General features: G+C 44.1%; 1 protein-coding gene across 1 annotated transcript; it reads right to left on the reverse strand.

Annotated features, from left to right (window-relative positions):
* On the reverse strand, positions 1 to 26,230 carry LOC139234619 (antigen WC1.1-like). Its single transcript, XM_070865307.1, has 15 exons — positions 26,081 to 26,230; positions 24,148 to 24,398; positions 11,130 to 11,414; positions 8,051 to 8,481; positions 6,250 to 6,564; positions 4,785 to 5,102; positions 4,624 to 4,704; positions 4,218 to 4,535; positions 4,042 to 4,083; positions 3,759 to 3,875; positions 2,707 to 2,814; positions 1,698 to 1,808; positions 1,074 to 1,202; positions 505 to 664; positions 1 to 112 (listed from the first exon to the last, which is right to left on the reverse strand). The coding sequence occupies exons 4-15, from the start codon at positions 8,055 to 8,057 to the stop codon at positions 1 to 3; spliced, it is 1,818 nt and encodes a 605-aa protein (XP_070721408.1). The 5' UTR covers positions 8,058 to 8,481; positions 11,130 to 11,414; positions 24,148 to 24,398; positions 26,081 to 26,230.

Below are 26,230 nucleotides of genomic sequence, written 5' to 3' on the forward strand. Positions count from 1 at the left end.
TCACACTTCTGGAAACGTTAATGGACTTTCTCTCAGCTTTAAAACAGAATGTTTCCCGTCAGGCTGTGGCACGCCTCGGGACATCTCATCTTGGAATTTAAATTCATTTTTCCTGAAATTACAAAAAAACACATTGAGAGAGAAACAGAGACCGAGATAAAGAGGGTTAAAGCAATTCCCACCAACACACAATGCAAATAAATGTCATTTTTTCACTCCGCATTTTATGCTTTCTGCTCTTTCACTGCAACTCGCCTTTCAGTTAAATAATAAATGAACAGCATGTTCTTGCTGATACTTTCAGTGTCCTTAACTGTAGTAAATACATCCGCCATTATCAGAGAATAGGATTAAATACAGCCAGTCTAAAGGGGTATTTTATTGCAACAGTAAATACACAGCATGTTCTCTGATGCTGCCAGTATCACTGAAGGTTGAGCACACTGCCCATTAACAGCCAGCGGAGCCCGCCCGGGATTGGACACTCTCCAGCACTGCTCTTACTGGCTTGCCGTAGATGCTGTAAGATTTTGAGGCTCACAGTCACTGGCCTTCGGTGGCGGAATGTCCGGGGTTGCGAACGTGTTACAAGGAAGGTCATCATTGTTACCAGGTGTGGAAGGGACCGGTAAACCGGGATCAGCGTGGGTCTGAGAGCTGAATGCTGTGGGGAGACAGATAATGTATTAAGGATGGCATTAAAACCGGGATCAGTGCGGATCATTTATATGTGTGGCAACAGCTAGATTTGTTGATCTGTGAATGGAAAATCATTGTTTCCTGCCCACACCCCAGGCTGTGTTTTACCGCTGGGTGACAGCAGGCGAGGTGCATCGAATATGCGAGAATTGGGCGGTTGAGATTGAGCACTGAGAGGATTCCCGGTTGGAGTGTTAACAAGGGAGATATTACACACTGAGCAGCATCAGCATCTCTTCTCTAGAAGAGGTACAGCTTTGTTTGTCATTTTCTGTAATCACAACATTCACTGTCCATTGCAATGGCATTCAAACAGCGCCAGTCCATTCCTACACAGAGGGCTATTGACTGCGGGACTGAGAGATTCTACTCACCGAGAGTGGAGAGATCACCGCCGGCACTTCCGAATGTGACATCATCAGGACCGCGGTCCAGCAGCAAGTGACCGCCCTGAGTATCAGTGACTCCACTCTCAGCATCGTCATAATCGCCCGGAACCGGTCCTGGGAGCAAAGAGAGATTTCCACTGAAACCAAATGCTAGCACTGTGTATCCGGAATGATATTATTATAAATCAATCTACGCAGGCCTTGCAGGGTGGGAGAGTGCACCAATTGTGGACTTCCGGTGAAGTGGCATTAGCTGGCGGGGAAAGATTGGACCATGTCGTGTCGAGATATTTTACCCTCCGTCTTAAAGTCACACATATCACACTGAATCACTCACCCAACCTGCCCGCACATTTCACACAGAGCCGTTTGGGGAAACAGTTTGAACGGAATGTTTCGTTCATCATACTACTGGTTCCAATCCACATGATTTTGTTTCAAGTCCAAAGTATTGCCAGAACATTTCAAACTAAATCCTCTCCACTACTACGGGCCCTTGGCAGTGTCACTTTTCGGCGAATAAGCTCCGATATCTTTAGGTGTTGGTTTTTAATTATAGGTAGTGTGATGTCCAAACAAAGAGATTGTAGGAAGTAAAATTTTACCCACCATGAATACTGGAGGAGTTCCTTTGAGGATTTTCTGATCCCGGATCAGCGTCACCCCAAATGTCACTGGTGTAATAATCAATATGATTGAGGGAGACGTTAGAACCAGATACTATCAAACACAAAAATAGATTGTTATTGGACAGATTGATTGAGACATCGGAGCAGATAACATAAGAGCATCATTGTCCCTGTGACAACATCCTGGAATTTGGTAACTGACACCATTGTGGGAGATGGTTCACCACAAGACCTGAAGTGGTTCAGGGGGAAGACCCACCACCGCTGTATCAAGGCAACTCGGATGGTCCATAAATGTCAGCCCTCCCAGTGAGCGGACACAATAATGCACAGTACAGCCCGTTCGTACAGCTAATATCTCAGGTATTGGAGCAGAACAAATAGCATATAAAATAGTCTGTTTATACAGAGTGTGTGAGCGGCGATTCCTGATCCAATTTGACCCCCTTCCCGCCAACTTTCATTTCTGGAGACTCTAAAACCGCCCGCGGTGACTTCAGAATCCGGCTCTCGCCCCCAACTTCTCCTCCCCCTCTCTCTCCCGAGACCCCTGCCCAATGATGAAGCAGCTGTCACCTCCCAAAGGCAGCGACTAAGTTTGAAATTGGTTAATTGGAGTAAAATGAAATGTGAGGAACAGAAAGTCCAAGGTCAGTAAACACAATAAATATTATAAAGGTTAAGCGACAGTGAAGGGGTGAAGATGGATCCAGTCGGTTTGTAACTTCAGCGACTCTGCTGGCGATTTAAAACCGGCCGGAAAACCCGTTCTTTGAGCAATCCCGACCAGTGGGAATTGTCCCAAGCCCATTGCGGGACAGACTGTAGACGCGGACACAGAGACACTGTCACTGTGATAGGACTCCTTCACCTGGGGACAGTGAGCGGGCTGCTGAGCCTGTCCACTCAGTACATTGACAATTAAAAGCGATCATTAAGGAGGGGACATTTGTCCCGTGAAGATTCGGTATCAGACAGAAAATACAGACCTGAACCCTGGGACTGGGCGGAATCGTCGCCGGGTGGAATATTCTCAATCTCTTCGTAAATTGCTTGGTACAATCCAGCAGGTGACTCCCTGCCGCCAGTGACAGCACCTGTTGCAGGGAGGATGGGAGATTAACATTGTGTCGCACTACACGCGCGTTTCACATGAATTCATCTGCGAATAAATCCAAACCACAGAGATGGTGATAGTCAAGGGACAAAATCAGTGAACGTAAATGTGAAGGAGTTGTGGTTTGTGTGTGTTTCCGTGTGTGTGTCTCTGTATAGACACATGTTCAGCACCAGCAGGCTGCGTCCAATTGTATTGACCTCGGGAAGACGAAGTGAGCGAGTTTGAGGATAAATCGAGCCGATCGCTCGGTTAAGGGGCCACACGGGGAATTCTGCTGTAGAGGTAGGGTGAAGTTGACTGATCTCTGTGGACAGCGTCAGTTTGGATCCGTCAGTGAGGAGTTCATGGTACTTTGTCAAGTCCCGTCAGTGTGACAAGTGACGTGCTGTGTACACAGGCAGGAGTGTGTTGGTGGGTGAGATATGAGTGCGATAGTTGTGTTGGATTGTACAATAATCACTAGCGAATGCAGAACGTCCTATAAAGCTCTTAACATGACCGACAGAACTCAGTCAGAGTTCGGGATTGGCCATCCGGACCCAGAAAATAAAGGGGTGGACCGGATACCCAATGGATGCAGGAAGAGTTACAGACAAATAATAACTGAACGCACAGCCCAAACTGTTGAATTAAACTTTCTGTTCCATTGTTGCAGTTAGTAAATTCTTCTGGAATCTCATGTACCGGCTGGTGAACTGGGACAGTGAATGTGGACACTTTAAATAACTATCCATTTTAAATTTCCAATGTTATTATTCCGGCAGCACATGCAATGGAATAAATCACCAAAAGAGGATTTTGATTTATTTCTAACAAGACCATGTGACACCCCATGGGAAAACTGTAATGAACTGGAGACTCGCCAGGATATGAAGCGACCTGAGATGAAATGTTCTTTCAGGGATAAGATTTGAGCCTCACCTCTTCTTGCTGACTTTCTCTGTCTTACTGCCATCAGTGCGATCAGCTCACCGATTAGAAGGATTGCAAGGGTTATGCAGACGGCAACAGGGATGGAGGTGGTTTTACCTCCCTGTTCTAATCACAACATTAGATTATAGTTTTAAAAATGTTTCAGTCAATTTGAATCCGCACACATTTTTTAGAAAAATTAACAAAGCGATGAAAATGTGAATAATACCAATGCTACTAATACGAATGCTAACCTTAATACCAGTAATAGTACCCTGATAATGCTAAGTACCTGCAGATGTGGATGGAAAATCAGCAGAAGCCAAATCGAGCTCTGTGGAATACATTGTAGAAATATTTCATGAACTACAAATATTAGGATTTTATATTAAAATGATTAACGTTTTCTTAATTTCTAAAATCAATGAGCCACGTTCACAGAACGAGGAAACCTCCTGCGACCCTTACCGGAACAGATCACACTGGCACCTTCCTTATGATTACAGTCACGTTGACCTGGCAGTGAGGAACGACAGTCGGACAGAAATGATTCACTTCCGGTGCACTTCACCTCATCCAACGAGATAACTCCGTCACCCTGGGCAAATGCGGCCTCTCCTGCGGCCAATAGAGCGAGGCCGCAACCCAGCTGTCTGCAGACAACATTGGCATCGGCCATATCCCAGGAGTCATCACACACCGTGCCCCAGCTGTTATTGGACAATATCTCCACTCTCCCGGAGCACTTGGTGTTGCCTCCAACCAGGCGCAAGGGTTGTCCCGAGTCTATCAAAGGGAATCATTGATTGTTATGTATTTAGTACAAGCCAGGAACACAAGTCAGATAGTTAGTATAATGAATGGAGGGAAGCACCTGGTGAATGTCCATGTTTAGAACCAGATTCTGGAACGCAGACCCTTGAACTGTGGGATCCGTCCGGCACTCGGGCTTCTGCTGAGAAAAGAAACATGCTGACTGCATTAGTCCTCAATGTTTGGAATGACACCCGCACACTGACAGGTTCGTTGAGTTACCTGAACACACAACACCGGCATCCTCCCCGTGATGACAGTTGTGTTCACCCCACGGGTCAGACTGACACTGCCAAAGGGTCAATTCGTGTGAATTACATTCCATCTTATCGAGCCAAATGGGTCCGGATCCCATTCCAAATGACCAAGTGTCATACTGAATAGATAGGAGGGGGCCGCACTGTAACTGTTTACAGATCACCTCTGCATCATGTCGATCCAGTTTATCGGAGCACACAGTTCCCCAGGTCCCATTGTAGAACACTTCCACTCTGCCCTCACAGCGATGCTTTCCTTTCACCAGCCGCATCTCTTTGTGCTCTGTCAACGAAACAAGAAATATCCAATTTGTTCTATTGATAACTCGTTGCGTGTTCATATTGCACAACACATGTTGCACTGGTTGTGTTCACTGGTCGTCGGTAATTATTTCAGAAATTTAATACAAAAACATCTACAACCCGAACAAATAATGAAGAATAGTCAACACGGATTTCAAAGGGGAAGGGCGTGCTTGACCAACCTTACTGAATTCTTTGAAGATGTTACAGAAAGGAGTAGGCAAGTGTAATTCAGTAGATATCATATGAGTGGATTTTCAAATGTCCTTCGATTAGGTACCACATAGTAGAATCATGATTAAGGCCAGAGCATGTGTAGTCAGAGCACAAGTAACAGAATGGATAGCCAGCTGGCTACTAAACAGAACACGGAATCGTGGTTAAAGGTAGTTAATCAGACTGGCAGAGGGTAATAATTATGTTCCACAATGATCGGCGCTGGGACCACTGCTACACATCATTTATATCAACAACTTGGGCTTGGAAATCGTAAGCACAACTTCAAGATTTACGAGTGACAGCAAAATGGGCGACAGTGGTCGTGGGTATAGTTACTGAGGAAGACTGCGACAAAATACAAGACATTAATAAATGGGCAGATTTGGCGTGTAATTGGCAAATTAATTTTACTATAGATAAGTATGAGCTGATGCATTTTGGTCGGAGGAATAATACCCCTTGGAAAATAGGAGTCTAAATGGTTACAGGAGCTAACGAATACAGATTCACCAATAATCAAAACTAATGGAGACAAAAGCTAAGGACCGTAAATGAAATAGGGAATTCAGGAGAATGTTCTTCTCCCAGAAAATGGTTAGAATATGGAACTTGGACCACGTGAAATAGTTGAGGCGATAGCACAGATGCCTTTTATGTGAAGCTAGATAAGTACATGAAGGGGAGAGGAATAGAACGATATGTAGATTGGGTTAGATAAAGCACGCTTGGAGGATGTTGGTGTGCAGCATAAACACCAGACTGACCAGTTGGGCCGAATGGCTTGTTTCTGTACTCCAAGTTGTATGTTATGCTATGTATTATCTCCCGTGTGATGCCTCGCGAATAACACTGCATCTTCTGCATTGTTATACGCGAGACATCACACGGGAGACTGAAAGCGTCCTTACCTGAGGACATCAACCTCACATCTTCTTTACGATCACAGTCGTGATTACCCCACCCAGTTGATGGACATTCCCAAAAAAACGATTCGTTACCCGAACAGTTCAGTTCATCCAACCAAACTGGGCCTGAGCCTGGTCCACAAGAAGCAGGAAGTGTCACGTTCAATACATTTCCGCAACTCAGCTGTCTGCAAACCACGTCAGCGTCGGCCCGGTCCCAGGAATCGTCACAAACTGAGCCCCAGATCCCATTGTAATAAACCTCCACTCGCCCAGCACATGGGCTTCCACCGTCAGACAGCCTTAACTGCACGTGTTCTGTTGGGCAATAATACAGGAGGATTATATTTCCAATACACATTAACCACTTCACTCAATACAATCCATTGCACCTTCTCCAGCTAAAGAAAGCTGTGTTTTAATGCGCCTGTGACAAGTGAATGAAACTATATAACATTATAACTGCCTACACTTAAATATTATTTAGTTTGTCTGGCATTTACACCCATCTCCTATTTCCTTTAACTTCAGTCTCATGTTTATTTCACCAGATACCTCCGTGTCTTACTAGTTTACAGTCTTATCCACAACCCTACTTAATACTTCACCTGCCTCCTGAAGAACACAACGTACACAAGTCCAACCCTTGAACATCGGTTTTCCAATACACAGTATCTAAGTGTAGAAAGATGTTCTGGGCTGTACTGATGTACATTCCAACAGGCTGTATAACTTAGAAAAACCTCAGAACATCTGCCTATAATTAGATATTGCATAATGGAATTTACAAAATTTCAATCTCAGAAAATCTACTTGCATTAATATGCTGTATAATGAAACTTACACCAACACATCTGTCGACATTTATACACGGTTAATATAACTTATGCCAATACAACTCCAGCACATCTGTCTAGACTTGTATGCTGCACAATGCAATTGACTTGTAATCTCGTTGCGTCTTTGACCCCAGAACTGAGCTCCCTATCCCGTATGATCTCCATCACAAAGCCCGCCTATTTCCACCTCCGTTTCATCACCCACCCCCGTCCCTGCCTCAGAACCATATTTTCCAATGTTTTCTGGCCGGCCTCTCGTCCTGCACCTCCATAAACTTGAGCTCACCCAAATCTCTGTTGTCTGACCCGCACCAAGTCGCACTCTCCAGCCGTCCCGTGCTCGCTGACCTACATTGTTTTCCCGTTCGCCAATGCCTCCAGTTTTAAATTATCATCCTCATGTTCAAATATCCTAAAGGTCTCGCCTCGCCCTCTCAATATAACCGCCGCAAAAACCAATCATTTCTCGACCTCTGCTTTGTCTCCCTATCTTGCACCCTTGTGTATCACACACTTCCTCCGCTCGCAATTAGCGACCGTGCCTTTAGCCGTCTCGGCCGCAGTATCGGAAATCTCTCCATAAACATCTCCGCCTCTCATAGAAACATAGAACATAGGTGCAGGAGCAGGCAATCATGGCTGTTCATGCAAATTCAGTACCTCACTCCTGCTTTCTCTCCATAACCCTGATCTCTTCAGCCGTAAGGGCCACATCGAACTCCCCTTTGAATATACCCAACGACCTGGCCTCAACAACTTTTTGTGGTAGAGAATCAATAAGGACGCCGTCTTGCAATCTACCCATCTGACCAAGCTTTTAGTCATCCATTCTAGTATATCCTTGTTTGGCTCTGTGTTAGTTTTCTGCATGAATAAGCTCCTGCAAAACACCATGTTTGCATTTGTTGGAGGCGCGATATCAATGCAAGTTCTCATTGTTGTTCAGTTCTGCCATGTCCACTCACTCTGCATTCGACCCGAGTTATGTAACTGGCTGGAGAGACACGAGGAACAAGTGATCTTTTTTACCACTGTACTCAGCAGATTAGGAATTCCCCTTTATGGTTCGGTAACATTGAACAATTTGGTCACCTGAGCACAGGACCCCGACGCCGAAGCGGTCAGTGAGAAACGGATTCAATGTGAATGAGCTGCAGTTCTGGAGCTGTGTCTCGTTTCCTTCACACTGGACATCATTCACCCTCACTCTCTCCGTACTTTGAAGAATTATAAGCGGCTATCGCAGAGCCACAGCCCAGCTGTCTGCAGACCACGTTGGCATCATTTATGTCCCAGAGCTTGTCCTGCACTCTCCCCCAGCGGCCGTTGTCGTAAATCTCCACTCGCCCGTCACAGCGGCTTCCCCCATTGGTCAGTCTCGACGGCCAACCTCCATCTACAAAAAGACACACATTGAGAACAATGCGTAAACTGAAGCGAATATCCCATAATTTACAAACTCTGACGCTGACAGTTTTATTATGAATGATATTGGTTGCATTGCTGTAATAATTACCGGGAAGGCTTGTAGGCAGATCCTGTAACCCATTACCTTTTCTCAGTGAATACATTTGGGAGAGATACCCTGCAGTCTCCGGTGGCTAAGGCGGGTAAATTTAACCTGGGCGGGGGCGGGCGGGGGAGGCAGTGAGCGGCTCAGGTCGGCTGTTGATGTGCTGTGATCTATGACAGGAGATGGTCTTTAAATGGCTGCGGTTCATCTTATCCAATATGGAGAGAAACAAACAAAAGTTTCAATTGGCAGAGCATTTCAATGCGCTTCCCACGACATCCCAAAGCACGTAATAGCCACGGGAGAGAATTTGTGATGAAAACATCACTGAAATGACGGACTAGTTGCCGGTACTGGTTACGTGAAACGTTTTATGCAGGGCGCCGGGAGAACTGTAAAATCCATGAAATAATCCGTGATGTACATGATGATATATTTCCATCTCTATTCAATATATTGCGCTCAATGTAATGGATATTAAAACTCATCTCACAGGCAACACATTAACACAGAGCTTTCAATGAAAACACAACTGATCTCTGCGGAGAATTGTACGTTGATTGATATATAAACCCGGTCAGATTTATAACGGACACACAATCAAAATACTGCGGATGCTGGAATCAAATAAAAACAGGCAGCTTCTGTGGAGAGAAAAACAGAGTTAACGTTTCAGGTCGATGACCCTTCGTCAGAACTGGCGAAAGTTCGAAAATAACACATTGTTAAGAAGCACTGAAAAGGGGGAGGGGAAAACCAACAAAAGGGAAGGTCTGTGATAGGGTGGAAGGCAGGAGAATTAGAGACAAAAGGGATGCCAGGCCGAATTGAAATGGTAATGACAGGAGTTAGATAAAGGTTAGTCTAGAGAGGGTGTGATTGGTGGAATAATGACCAGCTGCCAATGGAGATAAAGAATGAAAAACATACGATGGGGGGGGGGCGAGGGGAAGTGAATCGATCCAAAGATGGGCAGAGGTTCTGCTCTGAAATTGTTGAATGCGATGTTGTGTCCAGAAGGCTGTCAAGTGCCTAAACTAATGATGAAGTGCTGTTCCTTGAGCTCACATTGAGCTTCATTGGAACAGCGCAGGAGTCCAAGGATGGAGATATCAGAGTGGGCGTGGATTGGAGAATTAAAGTGACAGGCGGCCGGAAGCTCAGGAGCACACTTATGGCCTGAACAGAGGAGTTCTGCAAAGCGGTCATCCAATCTGCGCTTGGTCTCCCCAATGTACAGGAGACCACACCGTGAGCAGCGAATACAGAAAACTAAATTGAAAGAAGTACAAGTAAATCGATGCTTCACCTGGACAGAGTATTTGAAGCCCTGGTTCATGGAAAGGGAGGAGGTAAAAAGGCAGGTGTTCCATCTCCTGTGCTTGCACAGGAAGGTGCCATGGGAAGGGAAGGAGGAGCTGGGGGTGACTGCGGAATGGACCAGGGTGTCGCAGAGGGAGCGGTTTCTTTGGAATGCTGAGAGTGGAGGGGAAGATGTGATTGGTGGTGGGATCACGGTGGACGTGGTGGCAATGGCGGAGAATGATCCATTGAATGTGTCGGTTATTGGGATGAAAGTTCAGGCCAAGGGGAGCCCTGTTCTTTTTCTGAGAGTGAGGGGCAGAGCTGAGAGCAGAGATGTGGGAAATAGAACGGACACGGTCGAGGACCATGTTAACCATGGGGAGGAGAATCCTGGGTTGAGGAAAAAGGAAGACATGTCAGAGAGACTAGTGTGAAAGATGGCATCCTCAGAGCAGATGCAATGGAGACGGAGAAAGTTGGAGAATGAACATGTCAGAGGCACTAATGTGAAAGGATTTATAACGATTTCAATGCATAGTGTTACACGGTATTATATAGTATTTACAGCCCAGAAGCAGCCCATTCGGTCCAACAGGTCCACGCTACATCAAATCCATTCGGTCCAACAGGTCCACGCTACATCAAATCCTTTCAGCACATCCTTCGATGCCAGACCTTTTCATACACTTAGCAAGTTTCCTCTTAAATACTTTTATGCTATTTTCCCAAACTATTCCATGTGGTAGCAATTTCCACATGCTCACTACTCTGAGTAAAGATGTTTCTCCTGAATTCCTTGTTGGCTTTATTAGTGACATTAATGGCCCCTAGTTTTGGACTCCCAAACATGTAGAAACATCTTCTCTAAATGTAGCATATGGAGACACTTCATAATTTTACACTGTTGATTCATATTTTAACTGCTAACATTTATAGCGGTTTCATACAATTGTAGCATTTCCATTGTGTGGCAGTCGCTCCGTTTTGCTGTTTGAACGTATCTGCCAGCAGCTCTCGGTGCAGATTCTGGATAAGCTGTGGATTCACCCAGACAGAGATAAACACAGGAACGCGGGACATTCATTGATGACACATGTGCCATTGAAATGCTTTCATTCATTACTAATTAACTTGAGAAAATTCGACCGACAAACATAGACTCTCTCAGTTTCAATGGAAACATGTACAGTTGGTATATTGCATTTCAGTAGATCGAGAGAACTCACCTGAGCAGATGACACTGGCGTCATTTCCATGTGAGCAGCTAAACTGATCCCAGGATGAAAGTGGACAATCCCACAAGCGGGACTCGTTCCCCCGGCACCTGTAGTTCTCCTTCCACACTGGGCCGGTTCCCTCCCCAAAGTGAGCTGCTCCCAGGGTTGCGGCTGCTGCCCTGCACTGAAGGTGCTCGCAGACATCACACACCGTCCCCCACTGTGCTCCATATTGAAGTTCGACCCGACCGGAGCATCGCGAGCCCCCAGATACCAATCTGAGATCTCTGTGACCTAAATAGCATTAACAACAATTATTAATAATAATAATAATAATAATTATTATTATTATATTAATAAATACTAATATCATAATGCTCATGGTTACCATGGCAATGCTTGAAGCTGAATTCTTGTGACAGCTCAATAAAAAGAACTATGAATACTACCACCATTAATGCTTCTACGAAATCTTTTGTTATTACTACCACAGCTGCTAACACTACTACTGCTAGTACTAGTATTATACTATTACTGCTGCTATTACTACTGCTATGACTACCATTACTACTGATAATACTATTCTTACCACCACACCTATTAGCACTAATATTACTATAATACTGCTACTATTACTGATGCAGCTACTACTACTATAACTAGCTGGAATATAGGTACAGGAGTAGACCACACAGCCCTGTGAGCCAGTTCTTCCATTTAATTAAATCATGGCTCATCTGAAACTAAATTTTCCAAACTTTGCCCCATAATCCTTGACACCATTACCTAAAACAAATCTATGAATCTCAGTCTTGAAAATTACAACTGTATTTTGGTGAAGTGAATTACATATTTCTGATTTTACTTCTGACTGGCCTAGTTCCAACATTAACCTTCTTGCATTATGTTCTGGATTGCCACATCAGGGAAAATATTTTCTCAGTGTCGATTCCTCGAAACTTTTATAATTTTAACCATCGCAATTACACCACTCCTCAACTATCTAAACTCAAGGGCATCCGAACCAAATGTATGGGACTTATCTTCATAATTTAACACTTTTACTCCTAGTATCACCCTGACAAATCTGCGCTGCACTCTCTCCAAGGCCAATATACCCGTCCTGATGTGTGGTGAACTTGACTTAAAACAATACTCCAGATGGGGTCTGACCAAGGGTCTGTACAATGAAGCTTCACTTCCTCACATTTGCATTCCAGTCTGTTTGATATGAACTCTGACATTTCATTAGCCCTTTTCATTAATTTTTGCACCTTTGCACAAACATTTAGTTATTAGTCTGCCTGGGCAACCAACTTCCTTTGCTCCTCCACAGATTCTCGGCTCTCACCATTAAGACAACATTCGGATTGCTTTTTCTTCGATGGCCTGATATTTGCCCACATTTACCTACACCTGCCACGGACTCGCCCACTCACGTGATCGGTTAGTGCCATGTTGTATCGTTTGAATCCCATCTACACAAGTTACTTTGCCTCCTAACTTAGTGTCATCTGCAAACTTGGTCCTAAACTCTCAATTCCTTCATCCGAGTCATTACTAAAGAAAAGGAAAGATCCCAGTACAGGTCCAATGAACAACAACATTTGCCACATCCCGCTAATCAGAGATTTTCCCATTATCCGTACTCCGTGTACTACCTCCCAAACAATTCCCAACCATGTTCCATGATCACCTTCAATCCCGTGCACTTTTTTTTGCTAATAATCTCTTTGCAGAACCATATCTAATGTCTTCTGGAAGACTATAGGGACAACATCCAAGGACATCTTTCTTTTTTGGGACCACGTCAAAAAACCAAGTACCTGGAATCACTGAATAATACAGTACAGAAGGAGAACAGTCAGCCACCGTACCTGTGCCAGCTCTTTGAAAGTGATATTTGATTAGTACCACACTCCTGCACTTTCATAGCCCAGCATATTTTTCCTCATCAAATACTTCTGAAATTCCCATTTGAAAGACATTATTGGCTCTGCTTCCACCAGCCTTTCCAATCCTGCATTCCAGATCAAAACTGCTCCCTGTATAATTTTTTTTTCCTGATGTTGCGTCTGGGTCTAAATCTGTTTCCTCTAGTTGCTAAACTTTCTGCAACTAGAAACTATTTTTATTTATTTACTCTATAAAGAACTTCAGAATTTCGAACAACTTATCAAATCATCCCTTAATCTTTCCTTCTCGAAGGAGAACAATTGCAGTTCATCTATTCTCTCCATGTAACTGATTTTTTAAATACATGGTACCATTCAAATCAATCTCTTCGGCTCCCTCTCCAAGGCCTCAAAATATTACCTAGTGTGGTGAAATGAATTGTCCAAAACGCTCCATCTGCAGCCTAAACAGAGTTTTATGCAGAATTAGTATAACTTCCTTTCTTTTGTACTTTAGGCCTCCACCTATAAAGCCAAGGATCCCCTCTGCATTTTTAATTTAATACTCAGCTTTACCTGCCAATATAAAATACATAACCCCCCAGATCCCTATGCTCCTGCACGCACCGTTAACATTGTACCATTTAGTATAAATTGCCTTTGCTACTTCTTCCTACTAAAATGAATCACTTCACACTGTTCTGCGATAAATGTCATCTGCCAAGTGTCTGCCAATTTCACCAGCCTGCCTATGTCCCCCTGATGTCTATTACTATACCCCGTAAAATTCTTAATGCATTTCCAAGTTTCGTGTCAGTTGAAAAGTTTGAAATTATACGCTGTATAAACAAGTGCATGTGATTAATATATATCAAACGGAGTAGTACAATAAACACCAACCCCTGCGGGATACAACTGCGCTCCTCCCTCCAGTCTGAAAAACATAAGTTCACCACGACTCTCTGCGTTTTTGTCCCTTTGCCATCTGCGTATCCACGCAGCCACTGCCACTGTAATCCCATGGCATTAATTTTCTAGCACGTCGATTTGTGGTAATTTATCAAACGCATTTTAAAAGTCCATGTACACAACATTGGCATTGACACAAGTATGATCTGCCAGTAAATGCATGTGATCTTTATTATCTAAGGAGAGCCAGTTAATTAAATCGGCTGTTTGCGGAGTAGTGGCTGGGTGTGTTGTGCTAATGTTTAGAGTTTAGTTCTACTTGATAGTTGCGAGTGTAACTAGAGGGATGGCAGGGCAGCTCAGTCCTGTGGATTGCAAATCCTGTGGCATGTGGGAAGTCCCGGGTGCTTCGCACAGCTGGAGCGACCACGTGTGCAGGAGATGTCTCCGGCTGCACCAACTCGAGCTCCGTGTTTTGGAGCTTGGCGGCAACTGCGGTGCATCCGCGAGAGAGAGAGCAACGTGGATAGCGCATCACATTTCTAGACGCGGTCACTCCACAGCTTAAGAGTGTGCAGGCAGAGGGAGCGGGTGACCGCCGGACAGAAGAGCAGGACTAAGCAGGAAGTGCAGGAGTCCTCGGAGTCCATCTCACTCTCAAACCGGCATTCTGTTCTAAGTACCGGTGGGGGTGATGATGGCTCTGGGGATTGCAGCCAGAGTCAAATCCATGGCACCACGGGTGGCTCAGCTGCACAGGGCCAGGGGGGGCGGGGGGGGAGTGGTAGGGGATTCAATTGTCAGGGGAGCACACAGGTGTTTTTGCTACCACAGACGAAACTCCAGGATGGTGTGTTGCCTCCCTGGTGCCAGGGTCAATGATGTCACCAAGCAGCTACAGGGAATTCTAGGGGAAGAGCCAGAGGTCGTGGTCCACATCGGTATCAATTAAATAGGTAGAAAGAAGTATGAGGTCCTGCAGGCAGAGTTTAGGGAGCTAGGAGAGAGATTAAAATGCAGGACCTCAAAAAGGTAGTAATCTCCGGATTTCTCCCACTGCCACGAGCAAGTGAGTACAGAAATAGAAGGATAGAGCAGATGAATACGTGGCTGGAGAGATGGTGCAGGCGGGAGGGCTTTAGTTTCCTGAGGCATTGGGACCGCTTCTTGGGGGAGGTTGGACCAGTACCAGCCAGACGGGTTGCACCTCAACACAGCAGGGATCAATATCCTCGCGGGGGTCGGCAGGGGTGGGGTTTGCTAGTACTGTTGGGGAGGGTTTAAACTAGCTTGGCAGGGGGATGGGTACCTGAAAATCGATTCAGTAGGGAGGGGAGTAAAGCTGAAATTAGCAAGCAAAAATAAAGAAAGTGAGTTTGAAGGAGAGAGGAAACAAACAGGAAAAAAAAAACTGAAAGACACTTTATCTAAAAGCACGTAGCATTTGTAACAAAATAGATGAGTTGACGGCTCAAATTGAGACAAACGGGTATGATCTGATACCCATTGCAGAGATGTGGATGCAAGGTGACCAGGACTGTTAAATACATATTCAGGGAAATACAAACAGAAAGGAAAAGGAAGTGGGGGTAGATCTATTGATAAAGGATGGAATTACTGCAATAGTAAGAAAGGATATTGGCTCAAATGATAAGGGTGTTGAAACAGTTTGGGTGGAGATAAGGAACAATATGGGGAAAAGAATTACTGGTGGGTGTAGTCTATAGGCCCCCTAACAATAGCAGCTCTGTTGGTCAGAGCACAAACCAAGAAATAGTGGGGGCTTGTAAAAAGGGAACAGCAATAATCATGGGTGATTTTAACCTCCATATTGATTGGACAAATCAATTTCATCAGGGTAGCCTTGAGGAGGAGTTCATAGAGTGCTTAAGGGACGGGTTCCTTGAACAGTATGTAACGGAACCAACCAGGGGGCAGGCTATCTTAGATCTAGTCCTGTGTAATGAGACAGGATTAATAAACAATCTCCGAGTAAAGGATCCTCTAGGAATGAGTGATCATAGTATGATTGAATTTCAAATTCAGATGGAGGGTGAGAAAGTTGGATCTCTAACCAACTTAAATAAAGGAGACTATGAAGGTATGAGTGCAGAGTTGGGTAAAATGGACTGGGAAAATAGATTAAAGTGTAGGACGGTTCATGAACAGCAGTGTACATTTAAGGAGATATTTCACAACTCTCAAGAAAAATATATTCGAGTGAGGAGGAAAGGGTGTAAGATAAAAGATAGTCATCCATGGCCAACCAAAGAAATAAAGGACAGTATCCAATTCAAAACAAGGGCTACAAAGTGGCCAAAACTACTGGGAGGACAGGAGACTTGGAAGCTTTTAAAAGCCAGCAAAGAACGACTAAAAAAATGATTAAGAAAGGGAAGATAGCCGATGAAAGTAACCTAGCACAAAATATAAAAACAGATAGCAAGAGTTTGTATAGGTATATAAAAAGGAAAATAGTGGCTAAATTAAATGTTGGCCCCTTTGAGGACGAGACTGGGGAACTAGTAATGGGGAATATGGAGATGGCAGAAACTCTGAACAAATAATTTGTATCAGTCTTTATGGTAGAGCACAGCAACAACTAACAATATTCCAACAGTGGATAGTCAAGGGGCTACGGCGGGGCATGGGCGGGAGGAGGAACTTAACACAATCAATCACTTGGGAGGTGGTACTCAGTATGATGGGATTAAAGGCAGATAAATCCCATGGACTCGATGGCTTGCATTCTAGGGTCCTTAAGAGAATTAGCGGCAGGGATTGTGGATGCATTATTTGTAATTTACCAAAATTCCCTGGATTCTGGGGAGGTCTCAGCAGATTGGAAGACTGCCCCTATTTAAAAAAGAAGGCACACAAAAAGCAGACAACTATAGACCAGTTAGCCTAACATCTATGGTTGCAAAAATGTAGGAGTCCATCATTAAAGAAGCAATAGCAGGACATTTGGATAAGCAAAATTCGTTCAGGCAAAGTCAGCATGGATTTATGAAGGGGAAGTCATGTTTAACAAATTTGCTGGAGTTCTTTGAGAATGTAACGAACAGGGTGGATAAAGGGGAACCAGTGGATGTGTTGTATTTGGACTTGCAGAAGGCATTTGACAAGGTGCCATATAAAAGGTTACTGCACAAGATTAAAGTTCAGGGGGTTGGGGGTAATATATTAGCACGGATAGAGGATTGGCTCACAAACAGAAATCAGAGTCGGGATAAATGGATCAACTGGGCCTGTATGCACTGGAGTTTAGAAGAATGAGAGGGGATCTCATAAAAACATATAAAACACTGACGGGACTGGTTAGATGCGGGAAGAATGTTCCCGATGTTGGGGAAGTCCAGAACCAAGGGACACACTCTAAGGATAAGGGGTAAGCCATTTAGGACCGAGATGAAGAGAAACTTCTTCACTCAGAGAGTTGTTAACCTATGGAGTTCGCTAATGCAGGGTTGTTGATGCCAGTTCGTTGGATATATTCAAGAGGGAGTTAGATGCGTCCCTTACGGCTAACAGGATCAAGGGGTATGGAGAGAAAGCAGGAAAGTGGTACTGAGGTGATGACCAGCCATGATCTTATTGCATGGTCGTGCAGGCTCGAAGGGCTGAATGGCCTACTCCTGCGCTTATTTTCTATGTTTGTGTTTCATTCTCTGGTTGGCAACCAGTACCTGGTGGGGTGCCGCAGGGATCAGTGCTGGGACCCCAACCATTTACAATCTAAATTAACGACTTGGAAGAAGGGACTGAGTGTAACATAGCCAAGTTTGCTGATGATACAAAGATGGGAGGAAAAGCAATGCGTGAGGACACAAAAAATCTGCAAAAGGACATAGACAGGCTAATTGAGCAGGCGATAATTTGGCAGATGGAGTTTCATGTTGGAAAGTGTGAGGTCATGCACGTTGCCAGAAAAAAATCAAAGAGCAAGTTATTATTTAAATGGTGAAAGGTTGCAAAGTGCCGCAGTACAACGGGACCTGGGGTACTTGTGCATTAAACACAAAAGGATAGTATGCAGGTACTGCAAATGATCAGGAAGGCCAATGGTATCTTGGCCTTTATTGCAAAGGGGATGGAGTGTGGAGTATCAAAGCAGGGAAGTCTTGCTACAGCTATACTAGGTATTGGTGAGGCCACATCTGGAACACTGCGTGCAGTTTTGGTTTCCATATTTACGAAAGGATATACTTGCTTTGAAGGCAGTTCAGAGAAGGTTCACTCGGTTGATTCCGGTGATGAGGACGTTGACTTGAGGAAATGTTGAGTAATTTGGGCCTCTACTCTTTGGCGATCAGAAGAATGAGGTGATCTTACCGAAATATATAAGATTATGAGGGGGCTTGACAAGGTGGATGTAGAGAGGATGTATCCACTGATGGGGAAAGACTCGAGCTCGAGGGCATGATCTTAGAATAAGGGGCCGCCCATGTAAAAACAGAGATGAGGAGGAATTTCTTCTTTCAGAGGGTTGTAAATCTGTGGAATTTGCTGCCTCGGAGAGCTGTGGAATCTGCGGCATTGAATAAATTTAAGATAGAAATAGACAGTTTCTTGACTGATAAGGGGATAAGGCGTTATGGGCAGCGGGCGGTGAAGTGGAGCTGAGTCCATGATCAGCTCAGCCACGATCTTATTGAATGGTGGAGCAGTCTCGAGGGGCCGTATGGCCTACTCCTGTCCCCATTTCTTATGTTTTTATGTAACAAGTTCATATAGGCTTTCATTGATTGACCGATATTATTTCAAATGTAAATGCATTTTGTTGCAGATTATTGGGTTCATAGAAACAGAAACATAGAAAATAGGTGCAGGAGTAGGCCATTCGGCCCTTCTAGCCTGCACCGCCATTCAATGAGTTCATGGCTGAACATGCAACTTCAGTACCCCATTCCTGCTTTCTCACCATACCCCTTGATCCCCCTAGTAGTAAGGACTTCATCTAACTCCGTTTTGAATATATTTAGTGAATTGGCCTCAACAACTTTCTGTGATAGAGAATTCCACAGGTTCACCACTCTCTGGGTGAAGAAATTTCTCCTCATCTCGGTCCTAAATGGCTTACCCCTTATCCTTAGACTGTGTCCCCTGGTTCTGGACTTCCCCAACATTGGGAACATTCTTCCTGCATCTAACCTGTCTAACCCCATCAGAATTTTAAACGTTTCTATGAGGTCCCCTCTCATTCTTCTGAACTCCAGTGAATACAAGCCCAGTTGATCCAGTCTTTCTTGATAGGTCAGTCCCGCCATCCCGGGAATCAGTCTGGTGAACCTTCGCTGCACTCCCTCAATAGCAAGAATGTCCTTCCTCAGGTTAGGGGACAAACTGTACACAATACTCCAGGTGTGGCCTCATCAAGGCCCTGTACAACTGTAGCAACACCTCCCTGCCCCTGTACTCAAATCCCCTCGCTATGAAGGCCAACATACCATTTGCTTTCTTAACCGCCTGCTGTATCTGCATGCCAACCTTCAATGACTGATGTACCATGACACCCAGGTCTCTTTGCACCTCCCCTTTTCCTAATCTGTCACCATTCAAATAGTCTGTCTCTCTGTTTTTACCACCAAAGTGGATAACCTCACATTTATCCACATTATACTTCATCTGCCATGCATTTGCCCACTCACCTAACCTATCCAAGTCGCTCTGCAGCCTCATAGCATCCTCCTCGCAGCTCACACTGCCACCCAACTTCGTGTCATCCGCAAATTTGGAGATACTACATTTAATCCCCTCGTCTAAATCATTAATGTACAGTGTACCCCACTAGTCACTGCCTGCCATTCTGAAAAGTCCCCATTTACTCCTACTCTTTGCTTCCTGTCTGACAACCAGTTCTCAATCCATGTCAGCACACTACCCCCAATCCCATGTGCTTTAACTTTGCACATTAATCTTTTGTGTGGGACCTTGTCAAAAGCCTTCTGAAAGTCCAAATATACCACATCAACTGGTTCTCCCTTGTCCACTCTACTGGAAACATCCTCAAAAAATTCCAGAAGATTTGTCAAGCATGATTTCCCTTTCACAAATCCATGCTGACTTGGACCTATCATATCACCTCTTTCCAAATGCACTGCTATGACATCCTTAATAATTGATTCCATCATTTTACCCACTGCCGATGTCAGACCGACCGGTCTATAATTCCCTGTTATCACTCTCCCTCCTTTTTTAAAAAGTGGGGTTACATTGGCTACCCTCCACTCCATAGGAACTGATCCCGAGTCAATGGAATGTTGGAAAATGACTGTCAATGCATCCACTATTTCCAAGGCCACCTCCTTAAGTACTCTGGGATGCAGTCCATCAGGCCCTGGGGATTTATCGGCCTTCAATCCCATCAATTTCCCCAACACAATTTCCCGACCAATAAGGATTTCCCTCAGTTCCTCCTCCTTACTAGACCCTCCGACCCCTTTTCTATCCGGGACGTTGTTTGTGTCCTCCTTAGGTGAATACCGAACCAAAGTACTTGTTCAATTGGTCCGCCATTTCTTTGTTCCCCGTTATGACTTCCCCTGATTCTGACTGCAGGGGACCTACGTTTGTCTTTACTAACCTTTTTCTCTTTACATATCTAGAGAAACTTTTGCAATCCATCTTAATGTTCCCTGCAAGCTTCTTCTCGTACTCCATTTTCCCTGCCCTAATCAAACCCTTTGTCCTCCTCTGCTGAGTTCTAAATTTCTCCCAGTCCCCGGGTTCACTGCTATTTCTGGCCAATTTGTATGCCACTTCCTTGGCTTTAATACTGTCCCCGATTTCCCTTGATAGCCATAGTTGAGCCACCTTCCCTTTTTTATTTTTACGCCAGACAGGAATGTACAATTGTCGTAGTTCATCCATGCGGTCTCTAAATGTCTGCCATTGCCCATCCACAGTCAACCCCTTCAGTATCATTCGCCAATCTATCCTAGCCAATTCACGCCTCATACCTTCAAAGTTACCCTTCTTTAAGTTCTGGACCATGGTCTCTGAATTAACTGTTTCATTCTCCATCCTAATGCAGAATTCCACCATATTATGGTCACTCTTCCCCAAGGGGCCTCGCACAATGAGATTGCTAATTAATCCTCTCTCATTACACAACACCCAGTCTAAGATGGCCTTCCCCCTAGTTGGTTCCTCGACATATTGGTCTAAAAAACCATCCCTTATGCACTCCAGGAAATCCTCCTCCACCGTATTGCTTCCAGTTTGGTTAGCCCAGTCTATGTGCATATTAAAGTCACCCATTATAACTGCTGCACCTTTATTGCACGCACCCCTAATTTCATGTTTGATGCCCTCCCCAACATCACTACTACTGTTTGGAAGTCTGTACACAACTCCCACTAACGTTCGAAATTGCTCCTCTTGGCGACGTCCGTTTGCACGTCTGCAGGAGGCTAATGAGGTGTGGAATACTTTGCCAGTGTGGGGTTACCGGCTCCCGCAAAATTGCCCAATAGATTGCCCCACGGACTATTGTGCACCAGGTGATAGTCATCCCAGTAAGTGGCATGCACCAACACTTGTCCAACCCACGGCGGATATGCCCCACACTCCACGATGCTGGTGCAAGTGAGTGTCAGTGCCAGCCTCGTGGGTCATGAAGGGTGCCGACATCCACTCATGGGCGGACGTTAAAGGGGAGGTCACGAATGCCATGGTCCACCAGCTTGGCGGTTTTGCCGATTCATCGGTCCGCTCGAATTCATGTCCCCTTGTGTGGTCCAGGCTGCTATTGTGCAGCGCGGTACTCAGTTTTTATTTCGCAGCCCAGGTACCACGATGCCCTTCTGGCCCAGTGGAAACAATCAGACGTCGTGCAGAGTGACAATGTCCCCTTGGTGCGGGGGGTGGGGGGGGGCGTTAAAACTCAGTCTTCCCTTTTGTGGAGAAAATAGCCCCAACATGTTCAATATTTCCTGATAGTTAGAACCTCTCAGTTCTGATATTATTCTATTTCATCTTTTTCGCACATTCTCTCATGCGTCTATCATTTTATAATAAGGAGACCAGACCTGTTCAACGTACTCCAAGTGTGGTCTAACCAAAGGTCTATACAATTTTGACATATCTTCTCTGTTTTCAGTTAGAGCCCTCCAGACATGAACCGCCGTGCTTTGTTTGCTCTTTAAAGGCGTTATTATCCTGCGTCGCCACTTTTATAGATTAGTGTATCTTTATGTCCAGATCCCACTGTTAATTATCAGTTGGACACTTATTTTCTAAGGGGTATGTGGTCGTCTTATTCTTCCTACCAAAATGTACTACCTCACACTTATCTATTTTGAATTACATGTGTCAATTACTCACACATTATAGAAGTTCATTAATGTATTGCTGTATTTAGTCACAGTCCTTTTCCATATGAACTACAACTCATAATTTTGTGTAATCCGCAAATTTTGATATTGTAATTTTATTTACCTAGTTCAAATCATTTATGTAAAAGATGAACAAAACTGGTCTCAGCACCAATTCATCTGGAAAACCTCTTCCACCATTTGTCTATAAACCCGACCCTCTGTTTTCTTATTTATAACCAGCTTACTGTTCATATATAATTAAACATCAATCAATTTAGCCGTATTGTTTTCCGTTGCACAGGGTTATACATTGAATGTTAAATAGAACAAAATAATCAAACACTGCAGGTTATTCCTGCTCCATTACTGGAATGTGAGGTAGACATTAAACATTAATAAATAATCAAACTCTGAGCGGTTTAATACTCCTTTCATGGGATACAAGAGTAACAATTATTTAATATATGATTTTAGAGCTCTTGTAGCGGAATTTGAGATGGGTTAAATATATTAATACAGTCAAACGTTGCTGCCTTTCTACTGCTCCTTTTAATGGAAGTGAGATGGTTTTAAAATAACAAAATGATCAAATCTTGCTGGTTTCCTGCTTTTTCTAATGGTGCAGATGTTTTTCCTGATCCGTTGCCAGAATGGGGGCTGTTTATTAAGTACAGATAACGGTACAGTGATTATGTGTAACGGCTCAAATGTTTTCACTCTATCTTTGTTGCAGTTAAATTGAATGTTTAATTTACTATCTTGAAATGCTCGGCATTGATCACTGTCCCTGTCACAGAAATCAGGTTCTGGGCCAGGCAACCTTGTAATATCTCTGAGCTTTAGTCGGTGAGTAGTGTTCACTGGTTCAGACGTTGTATAATTAGAAAAGAACAGAGACTCCTGAAACAATTAGACTGTTGTAGAAAATATATGAATGAAAGGAGAGCACATTTAATTAAAGATAAACTGAAGTCTGCTTCTGGAGTAAATGGAATGAACGGAGGTCATTGTTGTAGTGTAGAAAACCATGAAGTTTAATATACAATGGAATCAAGTAATTCCCCAAGTGCAAAAATATCAATCAACCTGGCCAAGATCAGTATTGTCCAATTATATTACAGGAATTGGTTACTCAGTATCGTTAACAACGCCACTTACATGTATTATTCTCACGTTCATTTCGAACATTATAACTTTAATTAGAGCGTGAGGTGAGAACACAATTATCCGCTGGAGCAGTAACTGCCCACTCAACAGTAGGTGCATGAAAACCCAGAACCAAATAATCAAATGTGCAGGTTTGTCACCCAGTCAATAGCTGGCGCAGTGAAATCTGCGTCGATGGAAGAAACAGTGAAAACCCACTCAACAAGAGATACCATGAGAGCCCAGACAAGAGGACATATAATGAAAGGCCAGTCAATAGGAGATACTATTAGAGCCTATTGAACAAGAGTTACTATAATAGTCCAGCCAACAGTAGCTTTACTGAAAGGCACTGAGACCACCCAGCGCAAGGTGCAAGATGCAAAAATAGCAAGCGCTGAGAGAGACGGCTCAGCAGTAGGGGGAGCAAATGCTCTGAAACTGCGCTATTCTTTGCATCGGTCAAGCCATTTTACTTTGCAGGTGGGAGTGATTGAACATGTCGTTTCTCAATCACGTTTTGCTAACCTATCAGCACGCAGTGTCCAGTCAAAGTAACAGGATTGAAAATTAGCAACAAACTACTGATTGGACAAACCAGCCAATTTCACTCAAAAGTGAAGAAATGTAATACCAAACCCTTTTTGACACCCTCCCCTTCATCAAGCAGAACATGTGAATGTTTCTAATCTGTCACTATCTATCTAGATGTGACCACACTGTAATCCATATGTTCACATAAAGAATAATTTGTACCTGAACAGATGACTCCAACATCCCGCTGGTGTCCGCAGCCTGCTGGACCAATTACAGGCCCTGACCCTTCTCCAAAGTATCAAGCGGCGCCGCTGCACCTGAGCCACAGCCCAGCTCGTTACAAACAGCTTTCGCGTTCGCTAAGTCCCAGGATCGATCGCCGCAAACTGTCCTCCAGATTCCATTCCCATAAATCTCCAGTCTCCCCGCACAGGGACTGCTTCCATTCACCAGTCTGGGCTTAGTGCTTCCTGGGAATAATATTAAATAAACAGTGAGCATTGTAAGGCGATTTATATTAAAATGTGGTCAGAGATCCAGTTATCTCATCAATAATCTGATTGCCCTGTTGAATTACAGTCAGGTGAGAGGCATCGTAAACACTGGGATCATATTGTTTAAATGTGTTAGAGGAAGTATTGATGTTATCAAATAAGGCTTTTGACAAGGTCCCACACAAGAAATTAGTGTGCAAAATTAAAGCACATGGTATTGGGGTAATGTATTGACGTGGATAGAGAACTGATTGGCAGATAGGAAGCAGAGAATCGGGATAAACAGGTCTTTTTCAGAACGGCAGGCAGTGACTAGTGGGGTGCCACAGGGTTCAGTGCTTGGACCCCAGCTCTTTACAATATACATCAATGATTTAGATTAAGGAATTGAGTGTAATATCTCCTAGTTTGCAGATGACACTAAGCTGATTGGCGGTGTGAGCTGTGAGGAGGATGCTAAGAGGCTGCAGGATGATTTGCACAGGTTAGGTGAGTGTGCAAATGCATGGCAGATACAGTATAATGTGGATAAATGTGAGGCTGTCCATTTTGGGGGCAAAAACAAAGTCAGAATATTATCTGAATGGCGACAGATTAGGAAAAGGGGAGGTGCAACGAGACCTGGGTGCCATGGTGCATCAGTCATTGAAAGTTAACATACAGGTACAGCAGGCAGTGAAGGAGGCAAATGGCATGTTGGCCTTCATAGCTAGGGGATTTGAGTATTGGAGCAGGGAGGTTTTACTGCAGTTCTACAGGGCCTTGGTGAGGCCTCACCTGGAATATTGTGTTCAGTTTTAGTCTCCTAATCTGAGAAAGGACATTCTTGCTATTGAGGGAGTGCAGTGAAGGTTCACCAGACTGATTCCTGGGATGGCAGGACTGACATATGTGGAGAGATTGAATCGACTGGGCCTGTATTCACTGGAGTTTAGAAGAATTAGAGGGGATCTCATAGAAACATAAAATTCTGATGGGATTGGACAAGTTAGAGGCAGGAAGAATGTTCCTGATACTTGGGAAGTCCAGAACCATGGGTCACAGTCTAAGGATAAGGGTAAGCCATTTAGGACCGAGATGAGGAGAAACTTCTTCACTCAGAGTTGTTAACCTGTGGAATTCTCGATCGCAGAAAGTTGTTGAGGCCAATTCGTTAGATATATTCAAGAGGGAGTTAGATATGGCCCTTGTGGCTAAAGGGATCAAGGGGTATGGAGAGAAAGCAGGAAAGGGATACTGAGGTGAATAATCAGCCATGATCTTATTGAATGGTGGTGCAGGCTCGAAGGGCCGAATGGCCTACTTCTGTACGTATTTTCTATGTTTCTGACTTATCGCTGTGTATCTTATGAATGTTCTTTTAGATAGCGCCTTTTATTGTGGTTTTCATTTGAACGTTTAAAATGTAACCAGGAACTTGCAACATAATCTGCATGGAGATGGTCAAATGTGAATTAATTTAAATCAAAATGCTTATGTCACAAACGAGCGGATGTATCTAATTATTTTGGGAAGGTTAGGCGTTTAAGTCACTCACACAGACGGATCGTTAAGAATATGAGCTTCAACTGAATCGTGAGACATGATGTAATCAGATACGGCAAATGCAAGGGAGAGCTGCAAATGCACCAGGTTTCTCTGGTCCTGTACATACATACATTTATTTATTCTTACTGGTCGGGAGAATTGTTCCAAAGTAGTACATCGGTGAATTGAACCTCCATCAACAAGACTCAATCCGGTCTTTTTTGTGAAACATCCATTTTGTGCGCAGCAAGTTCCCACAACCAGAAAATGAAGTAAATAGC

The sequence above is a fragment of the Pristiophorus japonicus genome, chromosome 22 (genome assembly GCF_044704955.1).
Source record: "Pristiophorus japonicus isolate sPriJap1 chromosome 22, sPriJap1.hap1, whole genome shotgun sequence".
NCBI classification, from domain to species: Eukaryota; Metazoa; Chordata; class Chondrichthyes; family Pristiophoridae; genus Pristiophorus; species Pristiophorus japonicus.

What these genes read in the sequence shown, in the direction of transcription:
- LOC139234619 (XM_070865307.1), bottom strand. An exon ending in TGCCAGTGTGATCTGTTCCG is followed by an intron (nt 4,084 to 4,217) that starts GTAAGGGTCGCA and finishes TGTATTCCACAG; the next exon opens with AGCTCGATTTGGCTTCTGCT. An exon ending in GAACTCCTCCAGTATTCATG is followed by an intron (nt 1,203 to 1,697) that starts GTGGGTAAAATT and finishes CTTTGCTCCCAG; the next exon opens with GACCGGTTCCGGGCGATTAT.